The 17,913-nt window shown below is 42.1% G+C and overlaps 1 protein-coding gene across 6 annotated transcripts in view; it reads left to right on the forward strand.

Annotated features, from left to right (window-relative positions):
• Positions 1-17,913, forward strand: part of Numb (NUMB endocytic adaptor protein) — a 110,929-nt gene that overhangs the window by 46,089 nt on the left and 46,927 nt on the right. For 5 of the 6 annotated variants that reach the window (XM_052739360.1, XM_052739355.1, XM_052739358.1 and 2 more), the window contains exons 3-4: positions 237-321; positions 16,134-16,274. In XM_052739360.1, the coding sequence (XP_052595320.1) occupies positions 16,149-16,274 (126 nt within the window). In that variant the 5' untranslated portion in view covers positions 237-321; positions 16,134-16,148. The remainder of the gene's footprint in view (positions 1-236; positions 322-16,133; positions 16,275-17,913) is intronic. The other variant, XM_052739356.1, reaches the window with a different exon arrangement.

The raw sequence follows: 17,913 nt of genomic DNA on the forward strand, positions 1-17,913 counted from the left end.
ACAAACAACAGAAATCTGAGTGACTTATCTCTAGGCATTTGGCTTGTATTTGTGGGTTTATTTGTTGTGTTTTCAATCCATGTGTGGATCTGAAGCTGCTGCCCAGTGATTCAGAGTGATGATCTTTGTTCTCTCACTACAGTTGAGCCGTTCCTGACAATTGAGAACCTCTTTTTATTTTGTACCTGTGTCACTAAGAACAGTGGTGTAAGACATTTATTATTCTCATTTTGCAGATGAGGAAACTGACACTTGGTGAAGTTACGAAATTTGTCCAAAGTCACACAGCTTGTAAAAGGCACAGCCAAGATTCAGAGCCAGGTCTGTCCAACTTCAAAACTACTAATCAAGGCTAAGACACTTTGAAATAGCTGTCATGTGCCAACCTATGATGAATTATATTGGTATTAATATTGCTTACGTATTCCTTCACTCCTTTGGATAATTTTTAATGGTGAGGTTTTTGTCCTTCCTACATTTTTCATTTTTCTTTTAAGTATTGTGAAAAGTAATATAGCATAGTAGCTGAGGGCTTGGGTTTTGAAGACAGATAACATGGGTAGAGATTTTTAAGCTTCTGTGCTTACGTGTGTGACATTGGGAGTTACTTAACTCCTTATAGGTGAGTTTCCCTTTCTGTAAAATACTGGTAGTGCTGTGGTGGGATTGCTGTGAATACAGGTCATTTTACACACGTAAGACACTTTTCTACTTGTCTGCACTTGTCTTACTATATGCCTGGCACATAGTAAGCATTTAATAAATGTCAACTAGGTATTTTCATCTTTTAGCAGCTAGTAAATTACCAAATAGGAAATGACAGTTTAGACTACAATATACTTAAATCAAAATTAAACTGGAATAAATTAGACCTAGAGGAAAATCACTAATTTGATGAAATTCAGATCTGTTGTGAAGCATGTTGGGTAGCTGTTTACAGGTCTGACACCTACCAGAATCTTACGTAGTCACAGTGATGACAACACCTGACTGAAACAACCTAAGAGAAGATTGTTTGGACTCACATCATTAGTGAGTCTGAGGCCATAATGGCGGGGAAGGCATGGCAGAGCCCCAAGTTCATGCAGAAGGGTGTCTGTGAGACATGGTTCCCATTTTAAGACTATGTTCGTGCGTTTGCGTGCGCGTGTGTATGTAGTGTGTGTGTGTGTGTGTGTGTGTGTGTGTGTGTGTGTGTGTGTGTGTGTGTGTGTGTGTGTGTCTGTAGAGAATTCCATATGTGGAATTCTCATGGAATATCAACAAAGTATTTTGGTCATATCCATGCCCTCCCATGATTTTGTTGTTTTTTCAACACAGGGTTTCTCTCTCTGTGTAGCTTAAGAGCCTGTTCTAGAACTCTCTCTGTAGACCAGGCTGACCTTGAACTCACAGAGATCTGCTTGCCTCTGCCTCCCAAGTGCTGGGATTAAAGGCATATGCTACCACTGCCTGGTCCCTTCCCATGAATCTTAAAAATATTTTCTCAGGGCTGGGGAGATGGCTCAGAGGTTAAGAGCACTGACTGTTCTTCCAGAGGGCTAGAGTTCAATTCCCAGCACCTACATGGTGGCTCACAACCATCTATAATGAGATCTGATGCCCTCTTCTGGAAAGCAGGGATACGTGCAGGCAGAACACTGTATACATAGTGAATAAATAAATGCTAAAAAAAAATATTTTTTTTTTATTTTATTCTGTGTATATGTATATATGCCTGAGGGTATGTGTGTTCACAGTATTCATACAGGAGCACTTGGAAATCAGAAGAAGCATCAGGTCCCCTGGAACTGGAGTTAGGGATAGTTGTAAGTCACCATGTGGGTCCTGAGAACTGAACCTGGGTTCTCTGAAGAGCAGCTAGTGCTTAACTACTCTTAACTGCTGAGCCATCTGCCCCCCCCCCCCACCCCCTCTGGGGTTTTTATCTAGCAGTCCTGTTCCATCTTGTCAGCTCTCCAATACTGTTTTTTTTTTTGTTGTTGTTGTTGTTGTTTGTTTTTTTTTTATTTTGTTTTGTTTTGTGTTTTTGAGACAGGGTTTCTCTGTGTAGTTTTGGTGCCTATCCTGGATCTCGCTCTGTAGACCAGGCTGGCCTCGAACTCACAGAGATCTGCCTGGCTCTGCCTCCTGAGTGCTGGGATTAAAGGCATGTGTCACTGCCACCCAGCCTCCAATACTCTTAAGATTTAAAATAATAATAATAATTTTGGTAATTACATGGTTTTAGAATGAGAAAATTGGATAAATCTAGCCTAGTGTTACTAGGAATGCTATTTTCATCTATTTTTTAAAAGTTTTTTTTTTTCTATTTCTTTCCCCTCCTTTCCTTTCTTCTGTGGTGCTGGTCAAACCATGCTAGGCAGAGGCATCCTAGTTTTATTTTTTTAGTCTAATTTACAAGTGGCCCAGCATGTGAGTCTTTTTATTATTAATTATGTGCATCTTCAAGTGCAAAGTTTCTGTTATAATTGTCTTTATCTTTCTGTCATAAGCTATGATCTGTAGTCTCTAAGTCCATGTGTGTTTTTAAGTTTTGAAAGTGTGTATGTGTGTGTTTACATATGCATGTCTTTCTGTCATAGTCAATTTGAACTACAAAACAAGATTCAGCTATCTACTATGTTCAAGAAGAGATCTGTAGTCGGAAGGTTTCCCTGGTCCTGCCAAGCCCCCACAGTCCCGTGGCCACTCAGAAGCTTATATTAATTATAACTGCTCAGCCATTAGCTCAGGCTTATTACTGACTAGCTCTTACATTTAAATTAACCCATAATTCTTATCTATGTTTAGCCACGTGGCTTGGTACCTTTTCTCAGTTCTGACTTGTCATCTTGCTTCCTCTGTGTCTGGCTGGCGACTCCTGACTCGGCCCTTCTTCTTCCTAGCATTCTCCTCATCTGCTCACCCCACCTATACTTCCTCCCTGGCTACTGGCCAATCAGTGTTTTATTTATCAACCAATCAGAGAACACATATTCACAGCGTACAGAAAGACATCCCACAGCAGAGATCCATCTAAAGAACGGTGGTGTAGACAGTCTAAAGCTAAAGGAACGAGCCAGGGTGAGCAGGCAAATGAAGACAGTAAGTAGCAATTGCTGGGGGACAGCACCTCTGTGGCTTCTCCTCCTCATGCCGATGAAGCTTAAAGGAATAACCAGTGACCCATGTCTTCATGTCCTGTGGTTTCTGGAGAACTCAGTTAGTGTTATTGATAGAATGGTAATTTTCTTTTTCTTTTGTCTCTACTTTTCCTCCCAATCCACCTTTTTTTCCCCTCCTTCCTCACAAACTTTAACATCTCTGAAACTAGGGAGCATCTCTCATTTATTTTTAACAATTTTTCATAATTAATGAACATTTATTAATACTTTCAGCAGCATTTTTCTTTAGTGGAATACAAAATAATGGTACGTCTTGCAGATGACAGTATCTAGTGTTACTGGTTTCTTGAGTCAGAGCCAAGTTTTCTGTCTCACGATAAAGAAGAATGAGGCGCGAGGACAGTACAAGAAGGGCAGGCAGCAGAGTTTATTGGAAGGAAAGAAACAGCTCTCTAATGAGTTGCCAAATAATGGTTTTGGAGCAGAGGATGTTTGTGTCCTGGGAACGGGCCAATTTGGTCCTATCAGTATGCAAATTAGGTATTAGGCCAGGCTGAATCTAGATAGTTAATTTGTATGTAAGTGGGGAATTCTGACCAGATGAGCAGGCGTGTACAGCTCAGGAAAGCCCACTGTAAGTTCCATGTGGGGGTGAGGAACCAGCAAGTAAGAAGAGGAGAGTGGTCAGCCAGTGTTTGGATGAGTCAGGGCGTTTAGATTTTAGCTCTTTAAGCTCACCAGTTAGGTTGTTCGCTGTAAAACCTCAGTGTTGGTGGAGGTGACTACTGGTTCCACCACGGCATAGATGACTATTTCTCTGGGCTCTGTAACCTGACTAACTGCCTGAAAATGAGGGCTGGCTGCATTACCAGTTCCTACCACTACCTCCTTGATAAAACATGCATTTTTGCATAGACAGTACGGTATGGTTCTTGACCTCATCCTATTTGAAATACCCCTTTCTTGTCACATTCACACTTAAATCATTCAAAACCTTTAAAGGAAGAAATATATGTGTACGCATACACATTGTGGTGCTGAGATCAAGCCCTGCTTTACCCATGTTAGACTAACATCATATCCCCTGCCTGAGGTTATAATTTAATTTTCTTATCCTTGCACTTCTTCCATTACCTAGCACAGTATTTTGTTGGCCAAAAGGTGTTAGCAATTAAGGGAAGCATGTAGGTCTGATGAATCATAGTGCAGACTATAACAATATGTTAGTGACTTTCAGCTTCTTGGTGAGAGAATTTAAATATTCTTTAGTTAAGATTATTTGGGGATGCCGGGCGGTGGTGGCGCACGCCTTTAATCCCAGCGCTCGGGAGGCAGAGCCAGGCGGATCTCTGTGAGTTCGAGGCCAGCCTGGTCTCCAAAGCGAGTTCCAGGAAAGGCTCAAAGCTACACAGAGAAACCCTGTCTCAAAAAAACAAACAAAAAAAAAAAAAAAAAAAAAAAAAGATTATTTGGGGCAAAGGAAGATGCTTTTAAAACAAGTTAGGGAACTTATTATTGAATGTTGAAGCATCTGAAAATATTCAAGGACAAGTTAAATCAATGAAACAAAAAAGTAAATAATTACAATTTACTGTGAAAGAAATGAAGAAATGTATAATAAAGAGGAGTTGAGTGGAGGGCCACGCTTTTAATCCCAGCACCTGGGAAACAGCAGCAGGTGGATCTCTGTGAGTTCAAGACCAGCCTGGTCTCCACAGCAAGTTCCAGGACAGCCAGAGATACATTTAGAGATAACCCATTTGTTTCTTTTTTTAAAAGAATTATAGAGGGCAGGAGAGGTGACTCCATGATTAAATATACTTGCTGCTCTTGCAGAGGACCTGGGTTTAGTTTCTGATATCCAGATGGAGATTCACAACGATCTGTAACCCCAGTTCCAGGAGAATCTGATGCCTTCTTCTGGCTTCTGTGGGAGCCAGGTGTGCATGTAGTGGGTATGCATACATTCATGCAAGCAAGGCACCCATATACAGAAAATTTACAAATCCAGGTGTGCATGTAGTGGGTATGCATACATTCATGCAAGCAAGGCACTCATATACAGAAAATTTACAAATCCAGGTGTGCATGTAGTGGGTATGCATACATTCATGCAAGCAAGGCACTCATATACAGAAAATTTACAAATTAAAAATTTAAAATAGATAAATCTTTTCAAAAATGAATTATAGAGAAAAGTATTTAGAAAGTAAAAAAAGATCTCATCAATGAGATAACATTGAAGATGAAATTTGAAGTATGAAGAAGAAATAAGCCCTTGAGTAGTCTAGAAGAAAAACATTTCAGGAGAAAGAGACAACAGGCTTCATCTGGAAATAAGCTCCAGGAAATGAAAGAATCATAGAGTTCCTTACAGAGAGGGCCACTTGAAGCTCAGAGTCAGGCAGAGGCACTACCTCAGTATGTGAACATTTGCTGAGCATTTGCGTCTGGATGCTGTTTGGAGCGGAGGCACTAAATGCTAAGTTTGAACTTGATTTGAAAATACACTTAGAACGCCAATGGGACGCTTACACAGTGCCATAATCTATTTTTAAAAGATTATTCTGGGGGCTTGAGATGGCTCAGCAGGTAAGGTCACCTGCCACCAAGTTAATGACTTGAATTCAGTCCTTGGGACCCCCATGTTGGAAAGATAAAACAGACTTCTATAATCAGTCAGTCCGTAAACATAAAGCTCTGGCTACCGCGTACATGGTTGATCAGAGAGGAGCAATAGAAGTAAATCCTAGTTTGCACTTTACGGTAGCCCAGATGAGTTGTATTGGGCTGTGGTGGTTCGGGAGACGGGAGACAGAGCAGTGGACAGATGTGAGTTCTGTTTCAGAAGTGTTTGTTGATAGCTTAGATTAGGGAGTAGGGGTGTAAAAAAGGGAAGGCCAAGATTCGAGAGGGTTGAAAAAGCTGAAGGATGAGGTGTGTAAAGTACTTCCCAGCTTACAAACATTTGCGGTCCTGCCCTCTCCTCCTCCGCCCTGCCGTTCTCTCCCTCCCTCCTCCTGCTTTCCACTTTCCTCCTGCCTGCCACGCTGCCTCTCCTCCTCCTCTCCCTCTTCTCACTTCTCATTCTTGGAACCAAGCATACTTTTATTCTAGTCTGCCTCTCCAGATTTCAGCACCTTTTCCTCTTCCTTCACTTGACAGATGCTTAAGGGAAGAGAGCCAGTGGAAAAAGTAGGTTATCATTCTCAGGAACTTGGCCCTTTCTCACCAAGATGTTCCTTGCTAAATCAGTTTTTACTATATCAGAAAAAAATTAAATTTTATTTTTAAAGCAATGGTAAATTCTTGAGTATGTTCCTAATGAAATCATATGTGAATGTGTGTTGTGGGCTTAAGGGTGATGGCCATATCTTTTTGGTTTTTTTGTTTTGTTTTGTGTTTTTTGGTTAGGTCTCCCTGTTTAGCCTAGGCTGACTTTGAACTCATGATCCTCCTACCTCAGCCTTACATGTGTGCTAGTACTACAGTATCCGACTTTGACCATTTACGTATGTATTTTTTAATCTATAAAATGTTAACATGACTTAAGATACATGTTCATGAATCATAAATTCAATTCACTGATTGTTTTCCCCAATTAAAAAATAAAACTAGGGCTTGGCAAGATGGCTCAGCAGGTAAAAGCATTCACTGTGCAAGCCTGATAACCTGAGTTTGATCCCTGGAACCCCCAGTGGAACTGACTCCCTGAAGTTACCATCTGACCTCCACATGGTGTGCTCGGGCACTTGTAGACCAGTAGTCACACATATGTCAGATACATGTACACGCTAATGATAATAATAGAAGTTCTTAAAACATGGTTTTGTAACTACAAGAAGAACCATGTTTGGTTGCTTTGGGAGTTTTTGAAGTGTTAGGAATTGAAGCCGGACCTCGTACATGGAAGTCAAGTGCTTTGCTGGTACCAGAAATCTCGGGTAGGCCACAAGGAGCTCTTCAAGTACAGCTTTTGACAGCCTTTGCTGCAGCCCTTGGGGTTGAGTAGCAAGTGGTGGCAGCAGGCACACTAGGGCAGTGCTACTCCTCTCTAGTTAGTGTTCCTGGCTCACGTGCTGCTAGTCAAGAGGCTCTTAGGTCTGCAGGTGTGAGAGTTCCTCTCTAGGCCCTGGGCAACAACTGGCGTCGCCGCTTCCAGACAGGCCTGTGGACTGGGATTTCAACATTTGACAGCTTTTCATCTTCTGGAGAGCAGGGCCTCCAGTTTGACTTCTCTGGCTCTTCCTGGTCTTTAACTTTCTTCTGCTGTCGTTTTCTCTCCTCATCTGGCCCTGTTCACTCTCTTGCACTGTTCAGCTGCCTCTTCTTGCTATGGCCATTGTCACTGATGCCACTGCCAAGGAGGCAGTTACTGCCCATCTTTCACCATCTCCACCACGGTCAGCGGCCAGACTTGAAGCCCCACCCCCTCTGCAGCTGACCTGCTGACTGCTTGGCTATCATGGCTGTTGTCCCTCTGCTGTTTCTGTCCTTGCTGCCACTGCACTGTCCGCTGTGCTTTTCTTCGTGTTACCAGCTCAGGCTGCACTACTCAAGTAGGCAAAGAAAGGCTACTCGAGAGGCTTTCCTTGGATGTACGCTTGCGACATTAGGGAAGCGGGCGGAAGTGGCTGCAGGGCTGCCTGGGGTTCAGTAAGGCTTGTGATAGCAGAAACCCATAGCCACTAGCATGTAGTGGCTCCCAGTTCATCTTAGGTGGATGGCTCTTCCTTCCTTTTTCTGATGAGAGCAAATTCTTTAGTTAGAACTCGTGCCTTGTTTGGCATGTATAACATTTAGTCCTTGAACCCGAAAGTAGTGCTTTTGAAACATGAGGCTTTTACCGTATCCCTCAGTAATCCACTCCAGTGTGAATTATCAAGGTAGAAAAGTAGTCTTATATAATTACAGAGTTCCTGAACAATAGCTTTCATTAAAATGTTTCATTAACACTTTAATGGAAACCATTTCATAATTTCATGCGTATGTGATGTTCTTTGATCATAGCTCCCTCCCCCTACCCATTATCCTCTCTTGTTCCCTTCTCCCTTCCACCAAACCTGTTGTTGTTCCCAACAAGGTTTCCTCCTACTTTTATGTCTTTGTTTGTGTTTGGTGACCCATTTCATCTAATCAGGGTTGCCTGCGTCAGACTGGATGGTAGACTATTTATTTGAGCAAGGGCAACTTACTAGTGGCCATATGACTGAGGAATATGACGCCCTCTCCCAGCAGCCATTAACTTCTATAGCTCCTCAGACATGGGGCCTCATAAGTGCCTCCTTTTTTTAATATCAGAATAACTGCAGATTCAAAGCCGATTCCATACATCTGTACATTGAAGTTCTGCCATTGCTGGAATAGTTGGTTTCTGTTTTGAGTCAGGGTCTCAGTGTGTAGGACACTTTAAACTCCTGGTCCTCCTGTCTCACCTTCCTGGCTGCTGTTCCATGGTTAGGTTATACCTTTAGTGCATTAATTCCTCACCTCTTTAGTTTTGATGTTTTCCCAGCTCTGTTTCTAATTTATAGCTTGTGTATATGAGGCATATGGTTCATCATTTTCTGTTAGAGAAGTTTTGTTTGTCTGAGGCCATGGCTAGTGGTGTCCTGTGACAAACTGGCTATAGAAGATTGTTTTAGGAACCAAAACCTCCTTAGTTGGTGAACCTAGTCAGTAAAGCTTTGTTTACTCATTGAGTCTTTTTTTACAGTAGAACATTCATTTTTAAAGTTTTCTTTTCCTTGGAGTGTTACTTGTCACTCTGCTTATGTTTTATAGAGTTCTTTGGAACTGCTTTTCAGTTAGTCTCTTCCTAAACATGGAGCATCTGATATTTTGAGACATCTTCGTCTTGCCAATCTGTAAACTTGCACATGAAATGCCTTTTGTAATACTATTTATACAGTGACTAGTGGTGTTTATTATTTCTTGTTTTTATTTTATTCCTTTCTTTGGAGAATGGATTATGGCATGGACGTAGTTGTGTGCATGTGCATACATATACCATGCATGGTGCATGTATGCACAATCCCAAGATTTTGAGTATAATTTGCCATATAGGCACATAAACTTAGGAATGTTCAGAAATTATTATCAAGTATACAGCTATTTACCATGAAAAATAGAAAAATTCAGCTGAATTCTAATTGATATTTGTAGGATTTCCTGTTTGAATCGGTTGTGTGAATGAGTAAGGTAAAAGTGAAACAACAGGGCTGGAGAGATGGCTCAGCGGTTAAGAGCACTGGCTGCTCTTCCAGAGGTCCTGAGTTCAATTCCCAGCAACCACGTGGTGGCTCACAACCATCTGTAATGAGATCTGGCGCCCTCTTCTGGCCTGCAGACATACATGCAGACAGAACACTGTATACGTAATAAATAAATCTTTTTAAAAAAAGTGAAACAACAGAAGAATGCATTCAGAGTTCATTCTGACTGTGTTCAGAATTATTGTGGATCCTAAAGTTTGATTTTTGAGTTTGGTGTTGAGCTTCTGTACTAATTTCAACTCACCCTCAAACCCTCCAAACAAGTATCTCAACTTTAGGAAGTATAAAGGTGAGGATGGACCTCTTAAATCCTAGCATAAACAGTGGATACCGTTCTCTCATGAAGTGATAGAGGTGGTAGGGAAATAAGAGTCACAGTACCTGATTGTCAAAGGATTTTGTGCTGGGATACTGTGAAAACTTTCAAATGAGAACAAACCCCATGATTTATTTCTGACATCAGTGTACCAGTGAATGTGTGTGGAGGACCGGTTCACGGATACCGTAGGCAAGCTTACTAACTTAGAACACTACATTATTTACTTTTTACCTGACTGCCATGCCTAACTTTTTGCCTCCCTCAATTCTTTGCTCAAATGTCATTTGTTTACTTGTGCTGAGATCAAACCCAGGGCTTTGTAGTGCTAGGTAAGTACTCTACCACCGAGCTACACCCCCAGCACAAATGTCTGTTTTATAATTTAAAACTTCACATGGCCCTAGGCACTTCTGATCCCCTCTTTATTCTCTTACCTGTTTTGTTGTTTTTCCAGACAGGGTTTCTCTGTGTAGCCCTGCTGTCCTGGAACTCGCTCTGTAGACCAGGTTCATAGAGCTGCCTGCCTCTGCCTCCTGAGCTCTGGGATTAAAGGCGTGTGAAACCACGTCCAGCTATATAGTCTGCTTATCTTTTTCTATGTAGTTTTCTAAGACCTAAAATAGTCTTTTTCAATTCTTGTAGACAACTTTCCCTACCAAGAGACTCCTGTTGGTCAAAAGATGAATTCACTTGATTTATTGCATCAAGAGAGAGCTCCACTTTGACAGATTATTGGTTATTAGGGGAAGTTAAGAAAGAGTATTGAACCAGGCAATGGTGGCACACACCTTTAGTCCCAGTACTCAGGAGGCAGAGGCGGGTGAATCTCTGTGAGTTCAAGGCCAGCCTGGTCTACAGAATTTGTTCTAGGACAGCCAAGGCTACACAGAGAAAAACCCTGTCTAAAAAGAGTATAGGGGGTTTTGTTTTGTTTTTAAGCTGTTGATTCAGTGGGTTCTGTTTGATTTTGCTATGTGTATGTTTGTGGTGTATGTGTGTATGCTTGTTTGTGAGAATATGAGACCACGTGAGACCACGCATGAGAGAAGAGTTTTTCCTAATTGCTCTCCACCTTATTTTTTGAGTTAAAGCTTCTCACTGATCCAGGAGCTAACTGAGTATGCTAGGCTTGCCCAGCCAGTAAACCCCAGGGATCTTCTGAGATAAGTTCTTACTAGGTGGTCCATGCTGACCTTGAACTTATTGTAACCCCCCTCCAGATTCAGAAATTAAATTTCAGGAGTGGTGAGATTGCCCAGCGTGTAAAGGTGCTTACCACTGCCCCTGGTGATCTGAGTTCACTCCCTGATTCACTTCTGTGGAGGAAGGATGAGCCTCCAAGTTGTCTTCTGGCCTCCACATAGGCACCATGGCTTTACCCCTGCCACAGCGTGTTGAAAGAGAGAAATTAAATGATCGTGTTTTAATACCCCAGGAATGGAATCTAGACATACATCTTGTTTGTTCTACTTTCAGTCCAAGCACTGGAATTACAGGCAAATCACTGTACCTTGCTTTGGTTTAGACAAGTCCTTCAAGGTCCTGAACTGGTTGGGGTTAAATCAAGTATGTGACACACTTAGAATGGTGGGCCCAGCAAGAAGGGAGTCTTTTCTCTTATCCTGGTATGAAAGCTGTTTGCCCTAATGTAGGACCTAGTTGTCTAGATAAGTTAGTTCACCAGAATTTCTGGAATCAGTGAGACTAATTAAGGGTTTAACACAGTGGTTCTCAACCTCCCTAATACTGTGACCCTTTAATATAGTTCTTTGTGTTGTAACAACCCCAACCTTAATGTTAATATCTGATATGCAAGATATCTGATATTTGATCCCCAAGGGGTCGTGACCCAAATTTTGAAAACCACTGTTTAACAGGTTTATTATCTTGCCCACCACCCCCATCCCCCACCCCTCAGTTTGTGTGGCCTTGACTCAGTTCTCACTGAGCTTTCCTGCACTTCTCCTCAGTTCCCTTGTCCCCACCAAGGCCACCTCCAGTCCCTAGTTTAGTTCTCTTCATAGCTTGTCTGTAAGTCTTTCCCCCTTTGGGTTTGTTTTTCCATATTATTATCAGAGTAATTAAACCAAATTGCAAGTCTGACCATGCCAGTCATGGTTTAAACCCTTTAGACAGCTTCTGATTTTCCATAAAGCCTCGCTTCTTTGAGATTCTCTGGCCTTATCTCTGCCACTCCTCTCACTGTGTGCTGCCACCCAGCATTAGACTTTCCACACCTCTACTTTTGTTGATGTAGTTGCTTCTACTTGGAATACTTTTTATTCCTCTATCCCACCATCTATCACTAATTTTGGTTCCTTGAAACTTAACTCAGACCGTGACTGCTTATAGGAAATAATATGTTTCAGGGTTTCTATATTATTACTACTATAGAGAGCCACCTAAAGCCATGGAAGTAGTCTTATTAATTTCTGTAACCACTAGCTTTAACTAGATCAACACACAATAAGCTTTCAGATTTGGGGATGTTTTGTTTGTTTGTTTGCTTGTTTTTTGTTTTTTTAGAGACAGGGTCTCTTTGTGTAGCCTCAGCTGTCCTGGAACTTGCTCTGTAGACCAGGCTGGCCTCAAACTCAGAAATATACGCCTGCCTCTGCCTCCTGAGTGCTGGGATTAAAGGCATAAGCCATCACCGCCTGGCATGCTTTTAGTTTTTATTGAACCACATAGTTGAGGTGAAGAGGAGGTGTAGGAATGAGAGGTAAAGGGGATGATTTAAGTATATGTGAAACAACATCATACATTTGAATTAAAAGCACAGATGGAGAAAAATCATACATAGGGGTAATGGCTTGTTAAAGAATGACAGTATAAATGAGAGAGTACAGTGGCACCATGCTGTTTAGGGAATACCTTTAATGATTGGAGACAGTAGAAGCCCTCAGGAGTCAACAGATTGATGAAGACATTAACTAGAGGAATACGGAGGAAGAGAGGGGTCTAGGGAGGAAACAAGTGTATAAAGGAGAGAAAAGTTTTTCTAAGGACAGAGGTACGGCTTCCTGGGTAAAGGCCCTTGCCACCAAGCCTAATGACCTGAGGCACCCACATGCCGATAACACACACACACACACAACACACACACACACACACACACACACACACACACACACACACACACACACACACTTTGACAATTAAATTGTATTTAGTTACCTTTGGAAATTGTAGTATAATGGAGCTTTTTAAAAAATCAGCCTATAGGACAAAAATAATTCTCAATTCTTGTACTTAAAAATTTATCTGTCAGGGGTTGGGGATTTAGCTCAGTGGTAGAGCACTTGCCTAGCAAGTGCAAGGCCCTGGGTTTGGTCCTCAACTCCGGAAAAAAAATTTTTTTTTTATCTGTCACCTATGTTCAGCTAGGATGAATGTCTTCAGGCTAGTGGTAGTTGTTCACTAAGAAGTAGCAAGCAGCTGGGCAGTGGTGGCGCAGGCCTTTAATCCCAGCACTCAGGAGGCAGAGCCAGGTGGATCTCTGTGAGTTCGAGGCCAGCCTGGGCTACAGAACGAGATCCAGGACAGGCACCAAAACTACACAGAGAAACCCTGTCTCAAACAAACCAAAAACAAACAAACAAACAAACAAAAAAGAAGTAGCAAACAGCCGGGCGGTGGTGGCGCACACCTTTAATTCCAGCACACAAGAGGCAGAGGCAAGTGGATCTCTGAGTTCGAGGCCAGCCTGGTTTACAGAGTGAGTTCCAGGACAGTCGGGGCTACACAGAGAAATCCTGTCTCAAAAAAAAGAAAACCAAGAAAAAAAATAGTGAGCAAGATATCATAATTGCATATTTTTACTTTGTAGATTTATTTTAGAACTCTTTTGTCACTGCTTTTCCAAATTGCCCCACCTGTGGAACCTTTTCCTTAAACTTTTACATGGAAATCAGATGAACTGGATCTTCTCTGAAGTTGTGACAGGCACTTGAAGCCTTTCCTAAGAGTTGTGTCCAGTCTTCCAGATCTTCCTTAGCGTTTCCTCCTCGACAAGCAGTGACTGCTGGGCCTTTCCACTGCAAATCCTATGGTTAGTTAAAGCATAACTCAAGAACCATGGCAGAAACACAGATAGCAAATCATTTGAATACCGAAAGTGATTCAATATTTAAACCCCAAATTTTTTTGACATTTTCATTCTGTTATTCAGCAAGCAGAATGCTACAACAGGATGTCTGCCTGGGAAGTAAAGAGACTCTGCTCTGCTAGTGCCCCAGTTTAGACAGAGGTGGGAGGCCTGGTGTGTCGATGGGCTGTGACATCTGTAGTCTTCCCAGCACTAATGATTCTCCGGGCGTTGTGCAGCGCTATCCTACTCACTGAATAGTCTCTGCTAGGAGCGAGGGCTCTTTGTTGTTTCTCCCAATTTATAGTATGCCACACATGACAGGACCGGATTAGGATGATACAGCCTGCTGTTAAGGAAATGAAAATTGCTCCAGGGTCTAATGAGTACAGTCATAGAAGTCAGCAAAAGCTTTAATGGAGCCATAAGAATGTAGAAGCGCCGGGCGGTGGTGGCGCACGCCTTTAATCCCAGCACTCGGGAGGCAGAGCCAGGCGGATCTCTGTGAGTTCGAGGCCAGCCTGGGCTACCAAGTGAGTCCCAGGAAAGGCGCAAAGCTACACAGAGAAACCCTGTCTCGAAAAACCAAAAAAAAAAAAAAAAAAGAATGTAGAAGGACCTAGCCAAGGCAGGGTAAGGGCTTGTCAGAAAAATAATAAATTTTTGTTAAATGTTAGCTTCTCTTGAGCTAACTCAAACTGAAGTATTTTCTCTCTGTGCAGACAGAGGCACGGAGAAAGGACTGGCTCCTACTTCCAGTAGGAGACTGTAAGTAGCTTAGTGTAGCTGGAACTTAGCATGCGAATGCTGGTAAGAGCATGGGGCCTGGTAAGAGAAGACGTAAGACAAAGACTGTGGTTGCTGTGCTGAGCATTTGGACTTAGTCTTGAAGGTGATGTGAAGCAATTGGAGGACTTTAAAGTAGAGTGATTGCATGGTCAGATTGATGTTTTAGAAAGCTGACAGTAATCAGAACAGATTAGAATGAAATGGGCCTTTATTTGAAGCAGTCTCAGTAATGGCCTTTTGCAAGACGTTAAACAAAACTGTCTCAGTCAGAATAGTAGAATTGGATGCTGGCCACATTCAGGCCTGTAGCCTTAGCTACCCAAGAGGCTTAGGAAAGAGGATCAAGAGTTCAAGGCCAGCCCTAGAAACATAATGAGTCCCTCTTAAAACATTTAGCCATTTTACTTAACATTATTTCTGAACTTCACAATGATCCTGCAAGGTAACAGTTATTACCATATCTTATAACAATATAAACTAAGGATTAGAAAATTTAATTTACTTGCTTCAGTCCCACCACCAGCAGTGACAGCATAGCGTTCCAACTCAGGTCTGTCTCATTGTAAAACTTACAAGGTTCTTTCAGTTGTGCTAAGGTGCCCCTGGTACATAACCTAGAGAGTGACCAGAACCTCAGGTGTGCATCATTTATTAATCAGAAATACTTAGACGTGAACAGCTACTCTGCCTACCGGCTCCAGGAAGCCAGGGAGTAAACAGGGAATGTGATAGAATCCTGTCCTTGTAGAGCTTGTATTCTAGTGGAGATAGTAATGCAAACAAAAGATACCACAAAGAGAAGGCTTGGGGAGGTAGCTTTTGCCTGTGAGTTCCATCCTCATCAGGAGGCATGAGAAGTGATCAGAGTAAAACAAGAAAAAAGTGCCTAAGAGGGGTTCAGAGACGGAGTGCTCGCCTGGTGTGTACAGGGCTGTGCTTTCAGTCCCTTGCCCTGCAAACAAGACTGGGAGGCATTTCTGTTCACTCAAGCAGTGTGTGCTGTCCTGGCTATTGTCAGATATCCTTCAACTCGGGAATACTAGTGTCTTTCTCTTGTCTGCCAGTAATATAACTACAGATGAAAGGGTAGGATAGACTATAAGAATGAATGAATAGTGGGACAAGGGACAGGGAAAAGATACTACAGAGTAAAATCAGTAGATAAGGCCACAGAAAGAAAGAATGAAGAGTTGGGCCTGTAACTCAGTTGGCAAAATGTGTGCCAGCATGCACAAAATCTTAGGTTCAATCCTTGGTACCACATGAACTGAGGCACAGTGCTACACACCCGTAATCCCAGTATTTGAAACGATGACACAGGCATCAGACGTTGTTGGGGGGGGCGGTGTGATTGGAGGGGACTGTGGTTGTCTTTAAAATGATAGTTCTGATTAAACTTAATGCCTCTCAAAGGACGTGTACTAATGGCCCCTTTTCCTTTAAGCCATACCTTCACATGGGACTTTGGGGTTTGGGGCGGGTTTCGTACTAAGATGGTGATCCGAAGTTTATGTAGAAGATGATAACTGTTTGGCACCTCTTTACTGTCTCTGCAGGTTGTAAAAGTTAACATGAACAAACTACGGCAGAGTTTTAGGAGAAAGAAAGATGTTTATGTCCCAGAGGCCAGTCGTCCACATCAGTGGCAGACAGATGAAGAAGGAGTCCGAACTGGAAAGTGTAGCTTCCCAGTTAAGGTAAAATCAAATGTCTATGATTCTCTGTCGGGGTGGGGGGATGGGAGGGTGGGAAGGTGGGGTGGGGGGTGAGGAATTCTCCATGATAGCTCATAGGATGTGAAATCCCATGAATCAGGGCAATTGAAAGAGTCTTCTGGGGCTGGAGAGATGGTTCACAGGTTAAGAGCACTGACTGTTCTTCCAGAGGTCCTGAGTTCAATTCCCAGCACCCACATGGTGGCTCACAACCATCTGTAATGAGATCTGGTGCCCTCTTCTGGCCTGCAGTCATACGTACTATATACATAATAAATAAATCTTAAAAAAAAAAAGTCTTCCAAAAATTAATCTCCATAATCTGCTTCAGTGATGGAAATAAATGAGAAAAATATGTTGCAGTTAGTGATTTTCCTTTTTGTATTTAAATTATTTAAATAAGAATTTCTGGCTGGGTGGTATCCCAGCACTCAGGAGACAAAGGCAGGTGGATCTCTTGAGTTTGAGGCCAGCCTGGTCTGTAGAATGAATTCCAGGACAGCCAGGGCTACTCGGAGAAACCCTGTTTCGAAAACAAAAAAAAAAAGTTTTAATTAATTAATAATAATAATTTCTGCTACATAATCTGGAATTAGTACAAATAAGAACACATAGGTGTGGTTTGGGAGTACTGGAGTACTGGGAACTGAACCTAGGATACTGCTGCCTATGCTAGGCAAGTGCTCTGAGCTACATCCCCAGCCCTTTCGCTTATTTGAGATGGGGTCTCACTAAATTGTCCAACTGTCCTTGAGCTTACCCTGTAGCCCTGGGAGGCATCAGCTCATGTTCTCCTTCCTTAGCCTCCCAGGTAGGTGAGGTTACCTGGATTCGTGCACTGTCATCATGTCTGGCCACATACAAGTCCTGGAACCTCTAATGATCCTCAAGAACTAAGTTATTTTCAGTGAGATATGTCTAACAGCTGAGGAGACAAGTGGGGTAGGGTTTATTTTCAACACTACCAAAAAGAACAAAGCAAACGCACCCCACCCCCAGTTTTCCCCTCCCAGTGAGAGCTAATTGTTTTTGCTTGCTTCTCCCAGTAATAATGTTGTGACTTCTTTAGCTAATATAATGTTCTTTCACTTTCATCATGGTTTAGCCTTGCATTCTTCTCAGTCTGAATTTGTAAACTCTTTTTCACCCAACATTTGTGATTAGATTACTTTTAATTTCTTTTTCCATTTTAATTCCTTGTTCCATGAATACTAGGTGGTTTTTCTTGATATTCCATCATAAAAAATGAAATCACTTTCTCGTATTTTCAAGTTTGTATCAGCTGTTTTTATTTCATTTGCTTCACATATTAATAGATCGCTAATGTTTACAATCTCTCCTATAGATATTAATTAAATCTCCTATATCGTTTTTAAAAATAATTTATTTAGCCGGGCGGTGGTGGCGCACGCCTTTAATCCCAGCACTCGGGAGGCAGAGCCAGGCGGATCTCTGTGAGTTCGAGGCCAGCCTGGTCTCCAAAGCGAGTTCCAGGAAAGGCACAAAGCTACACAGAGAAACCCTGTCTCAAAAAACCAAAAAAAAAAAAAAAAAAAAAAAAAAAAAAAAAATAATTTATTTAATCTTATGTGCATTTGTGTGAAGGTGTCAGATCTCCTGG

This window comes from Peromyscus californicus, unplaced genomic scaffold, assembly GCF_007827085.1.
Source record: "Peromyscus californicus insignis strain IS unplaced genomic scaffold, ASM782708v3 Scaffold_15__1_contigs__length_86483966, whole genome shotgun sequence".
Classification (NCBI taxonomy): domain Eukaryota; kingdom Metazoa; phylum Chordata; class Mammalia; order Rodentia; family Cricetidae; genus Peromyscus; species Peromyscus californicus.